This window comes from Aspergillus wentii (assembly GCF_001890725.1).
Source record: "Aspergillus wentii DTO 134E9 unplaced genomic scaffold ASPWEscaffold_2, whole genome shotgun sequence".
NCBI lineage: Eukaryota > Fungi > Ascomycota > Eurotiomycetes > Eurotiales > Aspergillaceae > Aspergillus > Aspergillus wentii.
In genome coordinates this window covers 3,202,765-3,225,885 of record NW_024467833.1, presented here as the reverse complement: position 1 = coordinate 3,225,885, position 23,121 = coordinate 3,202,765, and the positions used below count along the sequence as shown (strand labels likewise).

Here is a 23,121-nt window from a genome sequence, read left to right as displayed (position 1 = left end):
TATTATTTCCGAAGACCCGATGGAATATTTTATGACATTAAAGCTCGGATTCTGCCCTTCAGATTAATACCAATGTCATGTATTATCGCGGTTGATCTGCGTGGGCAAAAAACACTATCCACACTAGCATCGTTTCTAGGAACTGGAACAGACCATAACAATACTACAATAATTATTATCTACTAACTCTAACAGAACCATATCAAGTGGAAGACTCATTTCATACAGAATACTTTGATACCAGAACATTATCATTGAGGATTGAAGGCATCTCACACCTAAGACTGCTCAAAGCGGCACGACGCCATGGCCGGAACAGGAAGAGTGGCATTCCGCCTCTTCCACTGCTTCCTTGCCTCTTCCCGCTGTTCCCCCTTCATCGGCACTAACTCTCCCTCTCCCTCTCCCTCTCTCTTTTTCCCTCTCCGTCTATCACTGCTAATTTGTCCAAAATAACTTACTGGTACACTCTTACATTTTTCCCTGTATGTATCGTCCTTGCTAAACCCTCTTTTATTTTTTTTTTTTCCCCTATCATCTTTTTTATTTTTTATTACCGTCACTTTTCTCTCCACGCCCGTCCCATTCCCCCCCGTGCCTCCACTTTCTCCCCTTCCGAATCTTCCCCCCCTCGCCCCAGGAAAAAAAAAGGGCTCTGTGGTGCACTGCTCTTTGTCAAGGTACGCTTGTTATCCAGATCCATACCTTGGCTGCCTTTTTGTGTCATTATTACCCCCAATACTGGCCCTGTTTGCTTTCCCTGCCCCCCCATATCACACGCCTCATACGCTGTGGCCACGCACTACCGATTAGCCATTCTTCGGGACTACCAAGCACGTTGCGAATCGCTCCTGCGGCTCTGATGCGGTTGTTTTATGATGGCCTATTATTCATTTATTCATTACCCCATTACCCTATTATTTCCTGTCGTAGCCCATAGCTGTTGTCTTTGCGATTTGCTGATGACAATATAGCCCTGTAATAGGCTGGTGCTGTTCTCTCTCCCCTCCCGCCTTTCGCCGCCCAGCGCCTCTGGTCCCGTGACCTGTCTTCCCTCTCCTCACAATCTCAGGCCTTCCAACCGCACCGCTGCTATTTCGGGACCGGCTTCAATCCTCCGCTCGTAAGTCGGCATTTTAGTTATCCAACCTTGTCGGTATGTACATTGTTCCTGTCCCTCTTCTCCCCGGACTTTCTCCATTTCCTCTTTTATTCTTGATCAACCCTCGTGTTGGGGGGGGCGAGGTGTCGTCGTGGTTGTTGCTTGCGCTGCTCGTGTCGCAGATCAAAGCGCGACGTGCTATCTTCACCACGACAAACCCGACGCGTCTAGACCACCCCATTCAATTTGATTTGATGATGGAACTCACTGTCAATCAATCGTTGATCATGTTTGGCGATGACAGGCGCCTCGTGTGGTTGCTGTTCTCATTGATTACTCCTTGAATGTCAGATGTGGGTTTCATTTTTCTGATGACTCTTTCGCCTTGCAGATGGGTTGGTAAAACCATACGACATGAATGCCTGGCTAGCTGACGCCTCGAACCTCCCAAGCCATGACAATGGGGCTTTCCATCCAACAACCATTGATCCCTCTGCGGCTTTCCTCCACGCTTCTCCCACCCCTCAAGACCCCAATCAATTCCAGCGCATGTTCAATGGCGTACCGCGAAATGCATCTCCGGGCTTTCACAACCCCAACCAAGTGATTCCGTCCAAACGGGCTCGCCCGGATGATGGTATTGCAATGTCACCTAGACAAGCACCGGGCGGGGTTGCAGCATCGCGGTCTCAGACGCCTCACCAAGTGCCTTTCCCGGGATATCAGGGTCCAACGAATGGCGCCCCGCAGTTTCCCCCAACACCGTACCAGCACCTCCAACAGGGGGCTTCTCCCAGTGTGACTCAATCGCCCATCATGCAGGAATTCGACCAGCATGGTGCCCAGAGAATGGGAACCGCATCCCCGAGTCCGTTTACCCCCGCCGGCCCTCATGTTGGCCAACAGATGTCGCCATCTCAACCAGATCACCCGAGCCGTGTGAATACTCCGCAAAATAACACATTCATTCCTGGCCAGCCGTTTCCTCAGGGGGTGGGGCCCCAGTTCCCTCCAGCCCCGGCAATGACCTCTGCTACTGTACAGGCCCCGATGCAAGCGCAGTTTGGTGGTATGCCACAGGGGTACCAGCAAGCCATGGCTGCCCAACAACAGCGGTTGCATGCTATGCAGGTTCAGAACCAAACTCGTGCGATGAACATGAATCCTGCAATGGCGGGAAGGCCAGTCGCAGCTGGAATGAACGCCATGGCTAATCCCCAGCAGATGGCGGCCATTAGGCAGATGCAGCAGAATATGGCGAAGCCAACTAACCCAGAGGGATTTATGAGGTCGCTACAAAAGTTCATGATGTCGCGGAACCTGCCGCTAGATCCTAACCCCATTGTATGCGGCCGTCCGGTCAATTTAGTTCAGCTCTATGCTACCGTCATGAAGCTTGGCGGCTCGAAAAAGATCACAGCTGCAAACATGTGGCCTGTCATATCCCAGCAATTGCAGTTCCCTCCCATGCAGTTCCCCATGGCGGTCCAGGAGATCCGTGAGCACTACCAAAGAAACCTCGCTCCTTACGAACAGGCTTTCCTTAGCACGCAACAGAAGCAGTTCGCAGATCAGATGCAGCAAAACCAGCAGCCCCGGCCAGCAGATCCCACAGGGATGCAATTCCAGTCCCCGACCGCTAAACCAGGCCCAGGATTTGAGCCTTCCCAGCAAATTGCGCAACCTTCTCCCAGCAGTGCATCGGCTCCGAACAATGTCCAGCACAGTGCGTCGAATGGTTTCGCAACACCAACACCGGTGAAAGCACCAGGAAAACAGCCACAGCCACAGCCACAGCCACCGCAACAACAACATCAACATCAGCTCAGTATTTCTCGCCAATCCCAGCCACCACCAACACCACAAGACCCTAGGGGACAGCTACCTGGTCCTTCACCTGCCCCATCAGGCAAAGGCCCGGGGTCGATATCTGGAAAACCATCAGAGCCATTTGAGCAGCCGTCAGATCAACCAATGAAGCATCCTATCGAGGACCCATTCAAGCCCATGGTCTTGCCCGAGAGCAAGCTCCATGGCCCCATTGCGGTGGATGAAATGTATCAGCTTGGAGAGGACATATCAAGGTTAAAGCCAAATGTGCCAAGCTTCGGCGAGCTTGGTGTTATAGACATACATGCTCTCACCATGAGCGTCAAGTCTGGGATTCATGCTGAAATGCGCATGGCTTTGGATACGCTCACATCTATTTCCGGCGAGCCAGCCATTCAAATATCGCTGGATAACTGCGAGGATCTGGTTGAAAGCTTAGTAGAGTGTGCTGAAGACCAAGCTGAACTGCTTGCTGAACATGCTGCGGAAGTTTCGGATGTTATGCTTCTGCCATCATACGAGGAAATAACTCGTGGGTGTCAGTCGGAGTGGGCGTCTCTCGCTGACGTTCCTGAATTTGGAAGTCTGGACTACGAGCTCGATCGAGCTGTTGATCGACTTATCTGTATCACAACAATCTTGCGCAATTTTTCATTTACGGAATCGAATTTTGGAATATTAGCAATGCCTTCGGTTGTCACATTCATCTCGACAATTATTCGGTATCTGGGAACTCGGAATATGCTGCTTCGAACACACCAGAATACCTTGGATTTCATGAAGGACACCGTCATCTACCTGAGCAACTTGGCCCACACCATCTTATTACCAGGAAAGGAAGAGGCACTCTGCTTATTACATTTCCTCTTGTCATTTGCACCATTTCCGGTACCAACTATGACAGAGAGTGTCATGTTCACAACATACAATGCTTCTATCCATAAATACACGCCAGCAGCCGTGGACAGCTTAGCCAAACTTCTAGCTAGAGATGAACCGAACCGATCTTTCTTCAAAGCCATTTTCTCCGGCGATGGGTCTATGGCACCGCAGCACGAGCTACTTACCCGTGCGTTTGGTCTTGCTATTTGCCCACTTCCCGATCAGCCTCGAAAACCTCTTGCCATCGCAGATGCACGCAAAGTATTCCTTATGCAAGGGCTATTAGCGGCTGATATATTGTCTGCATTCGCAGATGGGCCTCTCGCGAAAACATGGCTTGACTCCGTTGATGGTTTTGCCATACATCTACTCAGACTTTCCTGCCTGTTGAGCACAGAACGCGTCTTCCTTCCAAACCCGCGACATACCCACGCCCAAAGAGCACAGGCTGAAGCCGAAGCTCAAGCTTATGGGTCTATCATTCATCGAGGCTTGACAATTCTTCGAAGGTTAGCTGAGAAGTCGAAGCTTGTTGAAAATGCCCCCGAATTGCGGTTTCCCTCTGGAATCATACCAAAGAAGGAAAGCCTCCTCGGGGCACTATTAATGCCCAATGTGGATCCAAGCGTTGTTCGACAGCTGATAACCTATGCCCGTCTTGCGGAATGATACGGGTTGTTTGGATTGGGAAACTACGCGTGCGTTGCATTTTGATTTACTCTTTGTCATTATAAGCGAAGGCCTAGCTCTTGCAATCTGCCGTGATCTCATGTTTGCTTCTGTCATGTCTTCTATTCATCTAAAGTAAACTATTATCTACATGTTTTTATTTGTCGATGAGTCTGGCGCCGGTGGTGGGAAAGATTCTATGTTGGGCGTGCAATATGTGTACTTCTTGTTTATCTCTCTGTACAATGTTCAATACCCTCAGGCGAAAGAATCATTTATGCATGATGTCTAAACGGGTAAAAAAAACCATTTCAATTTTCTTCTCCTTTCTCGATTCCTCTTATTCCTCTTTTTGTCATCCCATCTCATCCTCTGTTCCTTTCTGTCTGTTTCCTTTCGTCTTGCGGACGTGGTTTGATGCTTTGAGTGTAAGCATTTGGAATCATAGTGTTTTGGAAATAATCAAATTGATATACTGTCATATATACGAAGATCTCATCTCTACAAGATTATAGAAGCCCTAAATCTAGGTCTGTTAGATTTGTCTCCATCAAAAAAAGCTACATTGGCTTTAGTTGAATTCACTTTCACACCCGCCTAAGCTCTGCGTCGCTCTCTGCCTCAATTCGAATAAAGCCGCCCGTCGAATTAGCCATAGGATTAACGCAGGGGCAGCCACCAAGTCATTGGACATGTACAGAGAGTAAATAATACACAGGACTGCATCTCGAGTTTGAAGAAGTGGAGAATACATGCCAGAGAAAAAGGAAAGGAAATGGGGGAAAAAAAGCCGGAACTTCCGATGAAACAAAGCAAAAGCAAAATCAGAACACCAACACGATGAAATAATACAATGGTAATAAAGTAAAAAAGAGATAGGTAAAAAGATATGAGGTAAAAGAAAACAACCGCTCACAATTAACCCTCAAGGGCACGTGTCATTCAGTTGCTGCCAGTCTTCCATCTTTTAACATCTGCTTTCCCTATCCTGTCGATATTTCGACTTCTCCTGCTAAGACACTGCGGTTTTATGAAATGACTCCTATGTCCAATTTTTCGGTTCGAAGATAGTAGGTAGTTGAGGTTCGGGGAGAGAATAATGCGGTGACGGGATTCGGAGATTTCCCCTTTAGAAGTTACGCTCCAAGAGGAACTTAAGGATTTCGGGTTTTCGCCAGCCCTACTCGCAACATGAGATGTTAGCTTGTGTAATCGAGTCGAAGCTGATAGTTGACATGAAAATAGGACCAACGCATGATCGATCCACCTGGAACGTACCTTGACGATGATATGGCCATTTAGACGATTGATGGCAACATCGGGACTCTTAGCAGCACGGGGATCACCAGATTCCAGACCCAGGAAGCATGCCAGATCATTCCGTAACGAATCCATGTCACCCTCGGTCTTCTGAATCTTAGTTTGCTGCTTGGTTCCACCGGCTTTTGTCACGAGATACACAGGAAGTTGGTTTGACGCGGTACGGCGGACGAAATAGGGAAGGTTGGTGAGCTGCAAATTGGCTGCTGCGGGCGATACTGTTCCGGATGTCGAGGGAGCGGACTCTTTAAGGCTTTGGGATTGACGCTTGAGTTGAACCAGGAAAGTTCGACATTGCTGGTTAGGGAATTTTGAGAGGGTGTTGGAACGCTGAGAAGACTGAAGGGAATTTTCTGAAATTGGTCAGTAAGAGGAACTCAACGTTTCTTCCATGGCTTTTCTCTCTTTTTTCTAGATGCCCTTCATCCACCACGAGGTACCTAAAAGGCATGGAAACCGCGGATCTGGCCAAAACTTACGGGACTGAGTCAATCTAGACGGGGAAGATAATGTGGAGAATGAACTACATGTCCTTAGGGAAGCAGTAGGTTGGGATGCATTAAGACGGAGAGGAACCGCGGTCGACTGCTTGCGAAGAGCAGACGAGACCGGGACAGACTGCAGGAAAGAAGCCATCGATTTGAGGATGACAGGGAGAGGAGAAAAAAAAAACCACACGAGACACCGAAAGAAGCAGATGGCCAGCAGCACAAGTCCACAATGGAGGGAGATGAACGGAGCCCCCGGGAGCAGATTAAAGATTAAGCAGTGGACGACGACGATGAAGCCTCTCGCAAACTGCAAAACTCGCGCTTTCTTGCTTTCTGCGCGGAGGTCATGGCACTAGGCCCAAGGCGGCCTAGCGCGCCCACCAGCCCTCCCGCCCACATTTTCGCCAGCGCAAAAGACGCCGCACACTTTGTTCTCAAAGGACGACGCGAGACAGAAGAAGATCTCCAGACAGTGACCGTCAGTCAGACAGCCAGACCGTCAGATCTGTTCCACTTGCCCTCCTTCCGTTGCTCGTCTCTGCTGTCGCCCACCCCCCTTTGCATTCTTGCACACTATGGCAGCCAACGCCCCTCCCTCCGCAGAGACTTTGCTCAGCGGTGCGGCCGCCCACCCGCCCAAGACCGCTGAAGAGATCGCCAACCAGTATGACCTGCTGCCCAAGCTGATCCCTTACCTCGACCGCCATCTGGTCTTCCCTCTGCTTGAATTCAGCACCGGCCAGGATGACGACAAGGACGTCGTCCGTGCGAAGTATGAGTTGCTCAAGCACACCAACATGACCGACTATGTGGCCAACCTGTGGATGGAAATCAACAACGCGACAGAAGCCCCCGCTGAGTTCACGAAGAAGAAGGAGGAAGTTCTGAACAAGATGCAACAATACCAGGATGAGAGCTTGAAGATCACCGAGTTGCTGCAGGATGAGGAGGTTGTCGGCAGCCTGCGAAGCGACAAGGTTGCCAACTTGAAATTCCTCGAGCAACAGCACGGCGTCACCAACGAGATGGTCAACAGCCTGTACGACTACGGCCGATTCCAGTACAGCTGCGGTAGCTACGGCAATGCTGCCGATCTCCTGTACCAGTTCCGTGTTCTGTCCACCGACAATGACAAGGTTGCCTCGGCCACATGGGGTAAGCTGGCTTCGGAGATCTTGACCACCAACTGGGAAGGTGCTATGGAGGAAGTCCAAAAGGTCAAGGAATCCATTGAAACCCGGCTATTCAACAACCCCCTGGGTCAGCTGCAGAACCGCTCGTGGTTGATCCACTGGTCTCTCTTCCCCTTCTTCAACTACGACCCCGCTCGCGACATCCTCACCGACCTCTTCTTCTCCCCCACCTACATCAACACCATCCAGACCAGCTGCCCCTGGATTCTGCGATACCTCGCTGCTGCAGTCATCACCAACCGTAACCGCGCACACAAGAGCACCAGCCTATACCACAAGCAACTCAAGGATCTGATCCGCATTGTGCGTCAGGAGAACTACGAGTACACCGACCCCATCACCGACTTTGTCAAGGCCCTCTATGTCGACTTTGACTTTGAAGAAGCCCAGAAGAAGCTGGGTGAGGCAGAGGATGTGTTGCGAAGCGACTTCTTCCTCGTTTCGGCCGCCGATGCCTTCGTCGAGGCTGCCCGTCATCTCATCTCCGAGAGCTACTGCAAGATTCACCAGCGAATTGATATCAAGTACGTGTATTCTGGATCGTCTATGTGATATGAAACTAACCATGGTACTAGGGACTTGTCTACCCGTCTTGGTTTGAACCAGGATGAGGGTGAGAAGTGGATTGTTAACTTGATCCGCGACACCAGAGTCGACGCCAAGATTGACTACAAGGAGGGCACTGTCATCATGAACCACCCCCCTCAATCGGTGTACCAGCAGGTCATTGAGAGGACAAAGGGTGCATTCTTCAGAACCCAAGTCCTGAGGTACGTTGCTTATTCTGATTTTCCCTACTGGATAAGTAGAAATTCTGACTGTTTCTTTAGTTCTGCCGTTGCAAAATAGATACGTATGAGCTTTCGTCACAGGGTCGTCTTTTTCCTTTCTCTTTTTGGTTCTGTTCATATTAGTATTCCCCGCCGATTGCAGGGCTTCTTTAAGTGATGGGACCAAGCAGAAGTGGCATCAGGCCGGCGTTCAGGTGGTCCGCCTTTTTTTATGTTTTCTTTATGTTCTTTTCTTTTCGTTTTCAGATATCTTTTGAGTTGACTCCTCGAAGTTGTTCGTGCTGAAGACCCTCGAGAGGTTATTGATTGAAATCTGAAATGCTGGTGGGGAAAAATCCAAAATCTGAAAAATAAACGACATGTCATCTTTTCCCTTTCCCATGTACTTTTGGGCAAGAAAAGATCCAGTGGACTTCTTGAGGTTCACACGAAACAAAAGCTTCCATGTGATTGTTCTATGCTGTTACGAATGGTCTATAGATGAGTGAGAATAACGTTGGGATAGCCCTGAGTCAGGTTTTATCCATTCAACTAGATATTTCACTACTGTTCAGTGTTATTATTATGAATATAATCAATGTTTCAATCCAGATTATTTCATGACGCTGTTGGCCTAGCGCAGTTCCCTGGACAATTAGGGCTTGGGCAACGATTTTGCCCTACATAGATATAGCACCAGAAGAGAATTCCAAGAAATCAAAGAAATCAAATATGATCAGCCAAACACCTGTGCAATCGTTATATTATAGTATATTCGAAAACTCAACTATGTATTCCGGAATACATTCTCCACTGGACGTCTGCGAGGATGCGATTGAACAGGTACTATTTCATTTATATAGGGCTCTGTTTGTCTGCTGGGGCTATCGATAATGGAATCGCCGGCCATTCGAAGAGCTTCCTGGCGTTCATATTCCCGCGACATGACGGCGAGGTCATTGATTTGTTCCTGTGGAGAGATATCTTGTGTCAGTGTATGCAATTCGTGTATAGGGTTTGGGGGGAATGCTGGCAAGAAATACGGACCCGTGTTAAGGGCATACCGAAAATTAGGTAGCCTTCTCGTCCCTTGAAGTGACATATGTTAGCTGTTTTTTCTGGTGTTGTGTGTTGCTGTATAGGATGCTTACTTGATAGGTGTATGGTCTGACCGAGGAAGATGGCCCGAGGAAGTATTGAATATGGCCAAGAACAATATGTCGTGAAAGTCCATAGCCTGGTAACCAATATTCTTGTACGGGAGGCATGTTTATAAAGGGGTTTTGATATGTGTTGAGACAGGAATTGAAGCGAAATCGGGAATAAAACCTTCTTAATATGTGAATGTGATATATATATATATTGAAATAAAAATTGATTATAATTCTATACAAAAAAAGTAAGGGGGAAAGGGAAGCACGATTGCCAGCTTTATACACCTCGTGAGTATATATCTAGACCGGAATATCGAGGAGCGGTATAAAAATCGGAGCAAACTAGACATGTTGATCAGCGAACCAAAAGGAAACCTACAGATATCGTCGCACCTGATTCCCAGGTATATTCTGTAACAGACAAGATAAAGTTGGCTGGACTGCCATTTTTTTTTTTTTTGTCTTTGTTTTTCTTTTTTCTTTTTCTTTTTTCTCCGTCGTCTGTTGATGTCGGATCCCGGGAAACCGCCTCACTATTTCAGAAAACGAGATCCAACGCTTTACACCGGGAAAAGTGAGGCTTGTTGACAGAATATGTATTCCGCGGCCACAAAAAATAGTAGTAATATTGCAATGTGCCGATTGTTCTTGATGCGTCTGCGCCCGGGTTTGCTCTTACCCTTCTGGACTGACTGCAATGGAACATGCCGCGCCAATGTAGTTTGCTAGTTGTGATGGCGTGGCTCCACGGGTCGAGGATATAAAAAGACCAGAGGGGCTATCTCTATAGACTAAAAGTTTCAATTGGCAGACTTTGGCAGTCTCCATTCGCCATATCGAAACGAAATTATCTGATTCGGCGGAAGGACAAAATATCGTTCAATAGCATATCGGCGGCGAATAATCCGGATGAGCGCTGCAATGTCATACGCAGATCTCGATGATATCCTTTTCGATGACAACCAATGTCGCCCCTCCATCAAAAGTGGTGCCCAAGGCAATCCTGGAGAACAATTCTTGTTTCTTCGTGTCCAATCGCCCCAGTCAAGTATAGAGGATACCTACCGATTTGTTAGAATTTGAACCAACATATAAGCCACATATTGGACGCATATGCACAAGTCCTATTCAGGTAATCTCGAGCCAATATATTGAACTGTGGGTGTAGGGCACAACACGAACCTGCCAATGCGCAGTCGTATGATTTCCTGGTTCCAAGGCAATCCCTCACAGGTGCTAGCTACAACCATGACAACCATGAATGGTTTCGGTTCTCGAATATTCCATCACCAGTTCATTGGCCGTGACCTGCCACACAATCTTTCTAGCTTTCTTTGAATCCGCATGGCCGGCGATAATGCCTACATTTCCCGGGGACCAAGGGGGTCTTGCCGCGTTGTTGACTAGATTGGCCCATGAAAGGAAGGGTCCATGGTAGTATACAGTTCATATCAAGAGGCAAGTCTGACGAAAATAGGAATTGCATGATTCCAAGGTTGACCTCTTCACCCGGGGGATGTGTAGAATGTTCCGAAAGAACGAGGCGCCCAAGATTGAGTGGCAAGTATGGCAGTTATTCTGTTGGATGTATACCGGAAGTGCACCGAGATATGTGATGAGTCCGGTAGGCTCATTCCTTCACAGTCCCTGAACAATATCCAGAGATGGAAACTATGAGATAAGAATGGGTCAATGTTTGTTCAGTCATCCCTGCAAGAAATAAAACATTGGATCCCTGATGATCAAGCTCATAGTTCATGGAATCTACTTCCGTTCAAAATCTCGACCAGGCGAATTCTGAATCAATGTCGATCTCAAGAACCGAATTTGAGCGGCATATCTGGTCTTGTTCCTGTAATAGTACTCGTAAGCTTGCATTGCCGTCTAAAGAGGCCCAGACCGAGCACTTACCTTACCCGTGACAATCGATCTATATCCGCTCTGATCTATAACTTATTTGTCGCATATTCCATATCGATATAGATCCAGGGGGCGGCAAATGAAAGAGCTCCATTAAAATCCATTCAAATCAATAGGCCACGATCACTTGTTCTGCAGGCCTAAAAGCCTCACTTGAACCCAATACTCGCCAAGTGGAGATACGGGAGTGGATCATCGTAGTGGAGCCAGAGGGTAATTTGAGATTGAACTTTGAAGACCAAGATTGGAGCATCTGAGGCTGAATGTAGACTCCAATAGATCACTTGAGTTGGGGTCAGGAATCTGCTAAGCAATCCCTGTTTCATCATGTACAAAGGGTATATGGCTGAAGGGCTAGGTCGAAATAAGGCGGCGTGACAATTCAACGGGACGAGAAAGTGAGGCAAGATGGGCAAAATGGAAAACAAAGAAAGGTGAGACGAGAATTATCCAAAAAAAGCATTCTACACGTTCATAGCCGTCTCTCCGATATAGGTCCATTTCTCAGGGGCAAGGCTCAACAAACTCATATGGAGCATAGACATGCTGCATGTATTATTCTCTATTCTTTTCATAACTCATCCCAAAAAATATGCTCAAGAGTAGTGTGCTGAAATCAGGTTCAAAGGCGCATCCCCTTACTCGGGAGGAACATACGGCTGCACAAGCATGTTGCTGAACCTGCAGGGATAGTTAGTCACTGTGATCATGCGAAAACTGGGGGAAAGGGAACTGACTTTTCCAATTTCTCCTTTCCTCTCACTTCCTCAACCAACAATGGCATGCGGACAACGTTGAAGTCCTCATACAGCTCTTCGATTTGCTCGAGGTATTTCTTCTGCATTTTCCTTCGTGCATTGCACTGTTCGCACTCGCTTCCTTGCTTAGGGAACAAGAGCTGGTTGACCACAATGGAGTGGGTGTCGATGCCGTAGCTCGTCAACTCCTGGATCATACGTTCGGTCTCGTACAGAGACAAGAACTCGGCAATGCAAACACACACGAAGGTGGTCAGATCGGGATCCTTGAACTGCGAGTTCACCTCGCTGATTGTCTCGCGCAGAGACTCCATCTTGCTCATAAGTTCGTCCATATTCTGACCACCAGGCAGACCACCACGGGCACCAAGGATCGAGTTCAGCATCGGGCCAAACTGCGAAGAAAGCTGCGAGAGCTTCGCAAGGGCCTTCTCAAGCACGGTGGGGAATTGCAGGAAACGAAGAGTATGGCCGGTCGGGGCAGTGTCGAAAACAATCACCTCGTAGGATAGGGATTTGACTTGCTTCAAAACTTCGGCAAAGGACATGGCTTCATCGACACCAGGAATCTAAGATGGTTAGCAGCCTTGAAACTACAGGCGCGGGGGGAGCCATGACTTACGCTGAATGCCAGATCCTGCATCATGTTGCCAACACCCATTCCGCCCAGAGGATCCTCGCCTTGTGCCTCCCCATTAGCCAGGAGGTCCTGGAGACTTCCGTTTGGATCAATCTCCATGGCACTGAGGTTGGTGTAGCCATCGATCAGACGGGCTTCCTTGCCAAACTTTTGTCCGAACGCATCGCTCAGGTTGTGTGCGGGGTCGGTCGAGATGAGCAAAACCGACTTGCGAACCTTGGCTAGCTGAATGGCGAGAGAGCAGGAAGAAGTAGTCTTTCCCACACCTCCTTTTCCGCCCACGAAGATCCAGCGGAGGGTATCCTGGTTGAGGATCGACTTGAGGGTGGGCTCCATGTCGAGATCGTCGCTGGGCACGACGGCGGAAGACATTTTGGAGAAACTCGCGGAGTCAATTTCCGGGGATGATCTCTGAGTTTGCGATGAGGAGGTCGGCGTTTCGGTGTGCAGAGATGGAGGATGAAAGTTGAAAGTGTTTCCCCGTTCTCCCCGCACAACTTTTGGCGGCAGTCGAAGTTTCCGGAAGATTATCCTTAGACACGTTGATAAGACCAAGTCTCGATTAGAATTCTACGGAAGGACAGGTTTCAAGCTGAGGAAAAGCTTTAGATTAGTTATTTATTGTTTTTAAATCGATAGAATACTGTCAACAATTACGACACAACTGTCACTGACACGTGCTGGTGTTTCTGCCTCAGGCCACAAACCAACGCATCAACGCATTGGATGATCATGAATTAAAGTCAATACGTGGTATCTATTAAGTCAGATATTGGAAATAATTGATACATCCATTAGAATACCACAAGAATAACCCGACAGTCGTTATAACCATCCTGCCCCACCAAAGGTATCCTCCGTATAGCTATCGGGGCCCTCCGATGCGAGGAGAGCGGAGGTAGAAAAGCCCCTCGACGGCCACATTTGAAGCTGCAGAATTCCTATTTTCTTTTACTTTTCCATCTCTCCCTTTACGTCTCCTTGATGGACCAAAATACTCACCACCCATCGAGTGAACAATTGGGCAGAACCACAGACCGACTTGCCCTCTACCAGCAGCAGCTTAGCTCTCCTACTTCTACTACACCACAAGCAAGCACATCACCGACTACTACTACAAAATCCACCGCACCAATGTCTCGCGATCCTATCACCTGCCATGTTCTCAACACCCTGACGGGAACCCCCGCCGCGAACCTCCCCGTCACTCTGACCCTCCTCTCCTCCCCGTCCAGCAGCGCTCAAAGCCCCGTCAACTTCCAGGCCACAACTGATGCCGACGGACGAGTCAAGAACTGGACGCCCATTACCACAGCTGCCAAAAGCGTGCCTGAGATCCTCTCGTCCCTCCCGGCAGCCGATAGCAAAACCAACTGGTCCGTGCGATTCGAGGTCGGACCCTGGTATGAGGCACAAGGGGTGGAGAGCTTCTGGCCAGAAGTCGAAGTCAAGTTTACAGTCAAGGGACGGGGACGGGAGGGCGAAGAGGGATGGCGGCATTATCATGTTCCTGTGCTGTTGGGACCCTGGAACTATTCGACTTATCGGGGATCGTGAGGATGATAAAACGGATCTTATCGATTCTGATGTCAGTTTCATCTTGGAATGACGTATATGGATATGTCTGATTGATACTGGCAGATATGACGGTTTAGATAGAGATACTACTGCATAATGTTCTAATTCTGCCACGCTTCGTTGAATTCACAAAATTGACTGCATAATGCTCTTATGAATACAGTATGTAGCTATCTACTCAATATAGACTGATGAAATTACCAAAGCATAGACAAGACCGTGGACTTATCATGATCAAGGCATATGGTATAAACCAGGACTTTCATAAACATAGAGAATTGTCCACTCCAAATCATGCTATCATTCTATCAGAACCAAGTATAGCCAATCCATGTCACCTAGCAATCATCACAACCATCCACAACACACAATGCTTTTCCGTCTTTCGCGACAACCAAGTATTCAGTCAGGCCGACTTATTCCATAACATCGAGTTTGATTTCCAGCGATGGCGGCGTAGTCCTGGTCACCCAGGTGTCCCCAGGAACAGAACAACGTATGCATCACTATTCGCGTGAAGATTGCTGGGGAGAGTACGTTGCCTCGGTCCTTTGGTAAAGGATTCTGAGTGGTATCTAGTCGAGCTCGTGCTGGATAGCGGGGAGACTAAGGAGAAGGACTGATTCACCGTGGGACGAAACATTCATGGAAAAATAGCAATTCTGAAACGGCGCGCATGGTTTGCTTCGTTTCGCGTTGGAGACAGGTCTCGTGAGATTGGCAATCTGGTATCTGGAGAGGTAGTTAATCAGGATTCACATAGACTGATGTTTTCAAACGGGTCGTAATTCTGGTTGTTTTCGAGTTGCACAAGATAACTGCTTGATGGATCGTTGGAATGGGCATTGCGTGTCATATTCACGTGGACATGCGACTGTAGAGGATCGCCTATCGAGGTTCGTTGACACTTGCAGGGGATCTAAGAAGGAACTAATCTAGAGCTTCAAAAGTACTGTGCATGCGTCTCTAGCGATATTAAATAGACTGATTCATATAGATAAAACGCATTATGAACATTTTTTCTCTATTTTATTCAATAGTACTACCTGATACTAACTACTGCACACTGTACACAGTAGTAGCACCTAGTCGTAGTCCTATGTCTGTACAGTGGCAATGAGAAAGAGCTCACGTGATACTAATCCACGGCTCAATGAAGCATTGCGTCATCACGAGGGGTCCAATCAGCGGCCGACTGACTCGAAAGGCTCCCCTGAGCAGAAGATCTTGTTTGGGTCGTCTGCATGGCCTGGCGCTGTGAGTGGCTAGAGCCCCTCACCGCCCGGCCAGCAGCAACATTCATCCATGGCAGAACCGATATCTAAAATTCTCCCAGTGCTTGGCGAGGGAGGGGGGACAGGGCCGGATGCAGGCCCGTGAGTGGCTGGTTCGCTTCGGGTGGGGTCCTTTTCGCCAGTGGCCACCCGGCTGGTCCGACAGCCCAGCGGAAATTCCTGTCGTCGTCACCGTGATCTCATCCATGTTTTTTTTTTTTTTTTGTTCCCTTCATCCTCTCCCCTTGGGTTCACCAACCATTTGTTCATTGTTCCAGTATACTTCCATCCCAATTTCCACTGATTCTGGCCAGTCGAGAGATCTTCTTCTTTGTCCGTTTATCCCTGGCTCGCACCAACATTCTTCAACCAAACTCAAGTGGTGTGGTGCAAGAGTGCTGAACCGCTTATCCAACGCCATATCGCGTCTTGACGATTTCTTGCTTTACATTGGTCGAAACATACTGCCGGAGTCCACCGTCTCCAGGTTCTCTGGTCCAAGTAAGGGCCAACATTTTGGCTGCTGCATAATTCCGTTTTTTGATTATTATTCTTCTTCCATCATCTGTAGGTTCATATTTCATTTAGTTAGAGCAACAGAAGAGAGAAAGGCAAGAAAAGAAAGAAAAGAGAATAAAATAATAATAATTTAAAAAAAGATAAAAAAAAAAAAAGAAAGAAGAAAAAGAACGTTGCAACTGGATGCCTGGAGGGGGTTTTTGTACGCACCCAGGGTTGCATGCAACAGCGTCCATCTTTTCTGCCCTCGACCGCCTCCCCTCTTCCTGCTCGCCCCTAAAACTCCCCCAATCCGACTACGTCACAACTTTTTTTCTCCTTCTCTCTCTCTCACCACTTCGACTTGACTCCCTTTGCTTGATCGCATTCAGTCCAAGAAGAGCTCAAGGCCTATTTTGCCCCCCTTGACTTTGAGTGTTCAATCCTCAAGTCTCGGTTTTTTTTTTTCTTTTATTTTTTTTCCTTCTTGTTTCGTATTTTTGTTCTTATTCTCTTTTTTGTCTTTTTTATTCCTTTTTTTTTTTTTTAATACTAATCTTTCCTGGTCTCCGTCACGTCTGGGTTTTTCACACTCGTTGCCACTTCACATCCACTCGCTTTGCTCGCTTGGTCGCAAAGCGATCCTTTTGGCCCTTCCTATCTAATTCCTTATTGCCCTTCTCCAGATATTTCATCATATCATGTCTGCTGCGGTTGCGCCGAGGGTGTCGACTCGCATATCGAATAATACAGACGCTCGTAATCCTTCCCCCATGGACTCGAAAAAGAACGATTCTGAAGGTTAGTATACCTCCTCTTGTTTTTTTTTTCTTCATCTAGACGCGTTTTCTTCTCGTACCTTTTGCCTGTGCTTTTCTTTTCCTGTCCCTCATTGTCCCTTACCCCATTCTGGATTGGTGTTGTACGCCACGATTCCCCAGATGCTTTGATGTCCTTTTCTGCCGTCGGGATGACCTCACAACTGGCGTCATCGATTTTCTATGAGAGTTATCAGATCCCCTCCCCAGCTTGAGGCTATCTCGACGCGATGGATCTTCCCTTCTCGTCGCCCTCTTCTTCCTTTCTCTCCTGGTACCTCACCGTCGCGGACTAATTTATTATTATTATTATTATTAAAAACTTTCGTTTTCTATTTGTCATCACGTCTATGGTCACTGCTTACTGACGCGACTTCCCCTTCTATACAGACTCTCAGGCATCTTCAGAATCCAAAGACATCAAGCCTGATGTAGACTCGCAAACATCGCTGGCGCCCCCTCCTCGACCCGCCATCACCACTGCTGCCGCTGATACTCCGGATTACTTCAACTCTGTCCACAACCCTTTCTCTCTGGAGCCCAATCCCTTTGAACAATCCTTTAGTGGCGGCGGCGGTGGTTCTTCTGGCGAGACACCGGGAAAGTCGCTGCTTCCTCCTGTCGCTGCTCTTACCTCCCCTGCTATCCCCGGTGCAACCTCTGCTGGTGGCTACAATTGGACCAACTCGTTGCGCTCCGGGCCGCTGAGTCCCGCCATGCTTCCCGGGCCTACTGGATCCAGTGATTACTTTGACAGCATTGGAAGAGGCTTTCCTACTCCCAACGAATCCTCCTTGCGCACTGGTCTGACGCCGGGTGGGGGTGGTTCTATGTTTCCCGCCCCAAGCCCCAACTCCCAGGCGATTATTCAGCAGCTGCAGAGTGGCGGTGCAACTCCCTCGACCATCGAGTTCCACCGTACAGCTTTGAACGCTGCGAAGAAGCATTCTCTGAATGGCCCTACCTCAAACCCGACTACAGAGCCTGAACAACAGGGTTCCCAGACCACAACCATGGATTCCAAGGGTAGCCAGCCTGCTGCTGTCGACCCCTTTACTCATCATGATGCTGCCGACGCGGCCAACGGGCTGTTTATGTTGGCCAAGGGTGGCCAGCAAAACTCGAACCAATTTGCCGCTTCGAATCAGCCACAAGCGCAACAGTCTCAGAACAATGACCAGTCTCGTAATTCTGCAGCCAGGCGATCGTCAGGGAATGGCAATGGCGCGAATGGTGGCAGGGAAATGAGCGGCGATGCTTCGGATATGCAGGACTCCAAGCCTGCTGCCAAAGGCAAAGGCAAGAAGAATGCTGCCGCGAAAGGTGCAAATGCACCCAACAACCGACGTAAAGCGGATGATGCTCCTGCCAAGGGTCCTAACAAGAAGGCCAAGGCCAATAACGGAGGCATGAGCATGGAGCCTCCTTCTGAACCGGGAGAATCTGACGATGATGATGACGAATTGAAGGGGTCCCAAATGGATCCCAAGAAAATGACTGATGAAGAAAAGAGAAAGAATTTCCTGGAAAGAAATCGGTAAGTTAAAGCCTCACCAGCTCTTGAATGCTTGTGGGCTATCTACTAACACGTATATCAGTGTCGCCGCCCTGAAATGTCGACAACGGAAGAAGCAATGGCTTGCCAACTTGCAAGCCAAGGTTGAGCTTTTCACTACCGAGAATGACGCACTCACAGCCACTGTCACCCAACTGCGCGAAGAGATTGTCAACCTCAAGACCCTTTTGCTCGCCCACAAGGATTGCCCTGTCTCCCAAGCTCAGGGTCTTGGTCCTCTTATGATGAACGGAATGCCAACCGGATTTGATCCCCACCCTTACAATATCCCAGGCAACATGGGCATGCAACCCGGTGGACCTATCCCCGCACAAGCTATGCGACGATAGTTGAGCAAGTCTCGATCAGACCACGGCTTAATACACGCTGGGCCATGGCTGAAACGTTTTCCTACTTTTATACCTCTTTTATTTTTTCAAGATACAGCTTTTGCTTCGCGGCGTGCAGGGTTAGTCTGCATAGTTCCGGGACGGTCTTATACCCGGGCTTCAATTTCTTTCCAGTCATTTTCAGCTGCGACTCTCACACGGACCTCTGGCATGGATAGGTGTTAATGATGTATACGAATTCAAAAATCGGTCGGGTTGAATCAAGATGTTGTGTCATGGGTCGGATATTGTTAAGTCACCCAAGGGCGTGTAAATTTGTTTGGCGCACAAGATTTCTGGCTGTTTTACTCTTTTCTCCCGTGTGTTTTTCTCTTCCTTTCAAATCCCCGTCCCCGCGTGGCCATTGTGCTCTTTTTTTCTGTTCTTCTAGGGCTTGGGTTATGTAGTATTGTGTATCTTTTGTCTTTTCATTCTCCCTGGCTGTGGGAACTTCCGTTCACCTGTTTGATATTCACAGGGCACTGGTGCTTGCCTTTTTTCCCTCCTATTCTTACTGTTGCGTTTTGAGATGGATGGCGTACTGGTGGCTCAATCTTTGTCATTTAAATCTCCTCACCGCACTGATGTGCCTGTCAACATCTAAAAATGAAGTGTGCAGGTTTCGAGGTTGAATAATGAGTGCATTAAATTGTAGTATGATACTCTACTATGGAGTGACGAAGTAGATGCCGGTCTTGGCAAGGACCGCGTTGCGTCAAACAGCACAAACAGAAACATCCCGTTCCGCACGCCTCGTCCAACTTGGGCATCGAAGCAAACAGTTTGAATGTGAAGAGCCATATTTCATTGTTGAATTGAGGCTTCTATGAGAGCCGGACGAGATGCGCCATTTCGTTTTGATAAATCTCGCTTTGTTTTCACGCCAGAAACTCCGGTGAACGACGAGCTATATCGATCTACCTTCCGCCTTTCCTACCTCCAACCCTACGACTCGCATACCTTGATAATTGAACCTTTGAGTACCGGAATCGAAGCCTGCGCGGCGAAAATTCAACCAGAAAACGGTGGAATCTCGAACATCAATTCCAAACTCGGGCGGGAAGACAATGTCGACTCGTCACCCCGCCCGTCCGCGCCGCATCGATGATGCCCTTTCCCAGCTCGTCGATTCCCTCTCTCCTCCCCTCTCCCTTGACCAGCTTGGGGACGGCTTCCCCGAAGATCCCGAAGAGGCTCTCGCAGTTGCAGAAGAACAACGACACCATGAAAGTCTAGAGCGGGCATGGCGCATCATCGACGCGCAGGCCAGTTCTCCCAGCGATCCGACCTCGCCTGCCGCCGGCCCTGGAAATCGCAGAGGAAGCTTAGCCGGCGGAGAGAACATCAACAACGCGTCCGACTTGATCAAGCGGAAACTGCTACGGGAGAATGAAAGTCCAGATAAAGCGGTGCGGTTCTCGAATCTGTACTCGCGTTTGTTGACGCAGCCGGTCTTGTCGCAGAAATGGGCCATCTTGTATCTGCTTTATCGACTGTCGGGGTCGGATGAGTATGAGGGGAATATGGACGAGGAAGGGAGAAGTCGGAGCCCGCTTATGGATCCGGTGAATTTGCCCAATATGCTCTTGAAGGGACAGAGGGCAGGACAAGGAGGACGGGGTAGGATGGATTATTCGGATGAAGAAGGTCCAGCTATCAGTTCGTCTGCGTCTAATCTGCCGGCGCGGTTGGAGCGGAATGGTTCAGGGAGACAAGAGTGGGAGAGGGATGGGGATAAGGACTATGGGTTGTCTGCTGCTGAACGAGCGAGAGAGACCCGGATCAGTCGTAGTCGTGCGAATTCTACGCTGAAGGATAATGTGGTGGAGGAGCAGAAGCCTCCTTCACAACAGCAGCAACAACAACAACAACAACAACAATCTCCCGAGGACTCAAGGCCACCTGAGCAGGGACTTTTGCGTGATCTACCATTTAACTTGCAGGGTCTGTCTTCGTCGAATATGGAATTCTCGTCTTCTTCTATCTTGAAACTCCCGCCAACACTACCTATTCCCCTCATCTCACTCTTAAACGCCCTAGCCGAACCCTGTCTTTTGTATAGAGGTTTATCAGGCTTTGTGGAAAGTTCAGACGGTGGGCTTGTCAGCCAGAGCTTGCGAGCCGCTTTATCTAACGAGCTTCGCTCTTATTTGGGCTTAGTTGCGACGTTGGAGGGGGAGATTCGACGGGCATTGGCCGATACGGGAAGTGGCAGCGATTCCAAAAGTGTGGTCAAGGGTGCAGTTACGTTAAAAAGATGCGTTGTATGGACAAGAGATGCTACAATGGCACTGCGGCTAATGAGTCTGATCGTCGAGGAAGCTCGGAGTAAGTTGTATTGGTTTATTGTGTTGATCAGTTCTAATAGTGTTACAGATAAGAAAGGTGGTCAATTGATCTCCTTGATCCATGGCTTCTCGACGTCTCACGGAGACCCATTTGTTTGTGCGTTTGCAGAAAAGCTTCTCACGCATATTACACGGCCATTTTATGAAATGCTGCGATATTGGATATATGACGGCGAGCTCTCAGATCCGTACAAGGAGTTTTTCGTCGTGGAGCCGGAGTTCAGACCGAGCACAGATCCTCGACGTATTGCAACCAGCGTGTGGGAAGACAAATACAAATTGGATGATGATATGGTACCTTCTATCATCACACAGGACTTTGCGAAGAAGGTATTCCTTATTGGAAAATCATTGAACTTTATTAGATATGGTTGCGGGGACTCTGGATGGGTCGAAGCCTACTCGAAGGAGGCGTCCAAGGAGCTGCGGTATGGTGATACGGCTAGCCTGGAAACGTCTATTGATGAGGCTTACAAGACTACGATGGCACGGCTGATCTATCTCATGGATGACAAATTCAAACTATTCGATCATCTCCGGGCACTGAAGAAATACCTTTTGCTGGGGCAAGGTGATTTCATTGCTTTGTTGATGGAATCGTTAGCTTCGAACCTTGACCGTCCGGCGAACTCGCAGTACAGACATACCTTGACTGCCCAGCTGGAACATGCCATCCGTGCTTCAAATGCACAGTACGACTCGCCAGATGTTCTCCGCCGTTTGGATGCCCGTATGCTAGAACTTAGCCATGGGGAGATTGGCTGGGACTGCTTCACGCTTGAATACAAGATCGATGCTCCAGTGGATGTGGTTATCACACCGTGGGGCTCTACTCAATACTTGAAAGTGTTCAACTTCCTCTGGCGCGTAAAGCGTGTCGAGTTTGCTTTGGGCAGTACCTGGCGGCGATGCATGACCGGGGCCAGAGGTGTCCTGGGCAGCGTCGATGACAAGGTTGGTCCTGATTGGAAGCGAGCAAGATGCGCTATTGCGGAGATGATTCACTTCGTCTGCCAACTACAATATTATATTCTTTTCGAGGTCATTGAATCCAGCTGGGATCAATTGGAGGCTGCCATGTCCAAACCAGGGTGCACGCTCGATGACCTGATTGAAGCACATACCAAATACCTTAACTCTATCACGCACAAGGGTCTCTTGGGATCATCCTCATCGGCCAAGAGTGCATCTTCCAACAAGCAGGAAGAGGGCTTTCTTACCCAGTTACATCAAATCCTCAAAGTTATGCTTGCATATAAAGACGCCGTTGATGGGCTGTACTCGTTCTCTGTTGCAGAGTTCACCCGACGACAGGAGCTCAGCGCAAAGATCGAGACACGCACTGCGCAAGGTCGCTGGGGTATGTCGGAACGCGATCTTTTCCCTTCATCCCGAAGAGGCCAGAAGAACTCCGTATCGTCAACACCAAACATCGCTCAATCCGGCGACGGGTTTGACACACCATCCTCTGTGATGAATCACGATCTCTCCGCCGACGACCACATGCTCGCATCTTTACAAGTTCGACTCCGCGACCTCTCTGCGGAATTCCGTTCTCGGTTGAACATTCTCCTGGGTGACCTTGCATACCAGCCCGACGTGGACATGCGGTTCCTCGGTGTAGTGATGAATTTCAACGATGTCTACGAGCCGGTGCGAAGAAGGCGGACCACAGGCGTTTCCTCCAGAGACAAGGAGAGAGCTAGACGGAAAGCCGCAGCGGCCGGAGCAAGCGCAGAGGCCAGCGCGCAAAAGGATTTAAAGAGGGAGAAGAAGGAACCGGCCGAGACTGAGGCTGCGGGTGGAAATGGATCTTAGGTTTCTACGATTGTATAGATATTCTGGTCTGCATACATTTATGGAGTCAAGGAGTAGACTGGAAAGGTGTTTCACCCCCACGATGCATTGATACGAATGAAACAAAAAGCCTTT

At 48.7% G+C, this 23,121-nt stretch overlaps 9 protein-coding genes across 9 annotated transcripts; 6 read left to right on the top strand and 3 right to left on the bottom strand.

The window, feature by feature from the left end:
- Positions 1-1,516: 1,516 nt before the first annotated feature.
- On the top strand, positions 1,517-4,483 carry ASPWEDRAFT_49302 (putative ARID/BRIGHT domain protein (SWI1); the record flags this gene model as incomplete). Its single annotated transcript, XM_040837257.1, has 1 exon — positions 1,517-4,483. The coding sequence occupies one exon, from the start codon at positions 1,517-1,519 to the stop codon at positions 4,481-4,483; it is 2,967 nt and encodes a 988-aa protein (XP_040692949.1).
- Positions 4,484-4,567: 84 nt separating this feature from the next.
- On the top strand, positions 4,568-5,212 carry ASPWEDRAFT_364437 (uncharacterized protein). The gene has a single exon (XM_040834459.1). It carries the CDS (start codon positions 4,651-4,653, stop codon positions 4,996-4,998), a length of 348 nt encoding a protein of 115 aa, XP_040692948.1. The 5' UTR covers positions 4,568-4,650; the 3' UTR covers positions 4,999-5,212.
- A 400-nt stretch (positions 5,213-5,612) lies between these two features.
- On the bottom strand, positions 5,613-6,439 carry ASPWEDRAFT_49301 (mitochondrial 54S ribosomal protein mL49; the record flags this gene model as incomplete). Its single annotated transcript, XM_040837256.1, has 3 exons — positions 5,613-5,663; positions 5,762-6,156; positions 6,283-6,439. 3 exons carry the CDS (start codon positions 6,437-6,439, stop codon positions 5,613-5,615), a joined length of 603 nt encoding a protein of 200 aa, XP_040692947.1.
- Positions 6,440-6,869: 430 nt separating this feature from the next.
- Positions 6,870-8,336, top strand: ASPWEDRAFT_104069 (eukaryotic translation initiation factor 3 subunit E; the record flags this gene model as incomplete). Its single annotated transcript, XM_040827618.1, has 2 exons — positions 6,870-8,011; positions 8,063-8,336. The coding sequence occupies 2 exons, from the start codon at positions 6,870-6,872 to the stop codon at positions 8,334-8,336; spliced, it is 1,416 nt and encodes a 471-aa protein (XP_040692946.1).
- Positions 8,337-11,615: 3,279 nt separating this feature from the next.
- ASPWEDRAFT_37025 (uncharacterized protein) lies at positions 11,616-12,787 on the bottom strand. The gene is made up of 2 exons (XM_040834592.1): positions 12,069-12,787; positions 11,616-12,012 (listed from the first exon to the last, which is right to left on the bottom strand). Exons 1-2 carry the CDS (start codon positions 12,635-12,637, stop codon positions 11,970-11,972), a joined length of 612 nt encoding a protein of 203 aa, XP_040692945.1. The 5' UTR covers positions 12,638-12,787; the 3' UTR covers positions 11,616-11,969.
- On the bottom strand, positions 12,494-13,407 carry ASPWEDRAFT_364443 (uncharacterized protein). The gene has a single exon (XM_040834461.1). It carries the CDS (start codon positions 13,099-13,101, stop codon positions 12,616-12,618), a length of 486 nt encoding a protein of 161 aa, XP_040692944.1. The 5' UTR covers positions 13,102-13,407; the 3' UTR covers positions 12,494-12,615.
- A 161-nt stretch (positions 13,408-13,568) lies between these two features.
- On the top strand, positions 13,569-14,464 carry ASPWEDRAFT_37022 (hydroxyisourate hydrolase). Its single transcript, XM_040834591.1, has one exon. The coding sequence runs from the start codon at positions 13,714-13,716 to the stop codon at positions 14,284-14,286; it is 573 nt and encodes a 190-aa protein (XP_040692943.1). The 5' UTR covers positions 13,569-13,713; the 3' UTR covers positions 14,287-14,464.
- A 2,113-nt stretch (positions 14,465-16,577) lies between these two features.
- Positions 16,578-19,285, top strand: atfA (bZIP transcription factor atfA). Its single transcript, XM_040834590.1, has 3 exons — positions 16,578-16,880; positions 17,288-18,434; positions 18,496-19,285. Exons 1-3 carry the CDS (start codon positions 16,781-16,783, stop codon positions 18,800-18,802), a joined length of 1,554 nt encoding a protein of 517 aa, XP_040692942.1. The 5' UTR covers positions 16,578-16,780; the 3' UTR covers positions 18,803-19,285.
- A 623-nt stretch (positions 19,286-19,908) lies between these two features.
- Positions 19,909-23,007, top strand: ASPWEDRAFT_105092 (tubulin gamma complex associated family protein; the record flags this gene model as incomplete). Its single annotated transcript, XM_040827697.1, has 2 exons — positions 19,909-21,169; positions 21,218-23,007. 2 exons carry the CDS (start codon positions 19,909-19,911, stop codon positions 23,005-23,007), a joined length of 3,051 nt encoding a protein of 1,016 aa, XP_040692941.1.
- Positions 23,008-23,121: the final 114 nt, after the last annotated feature.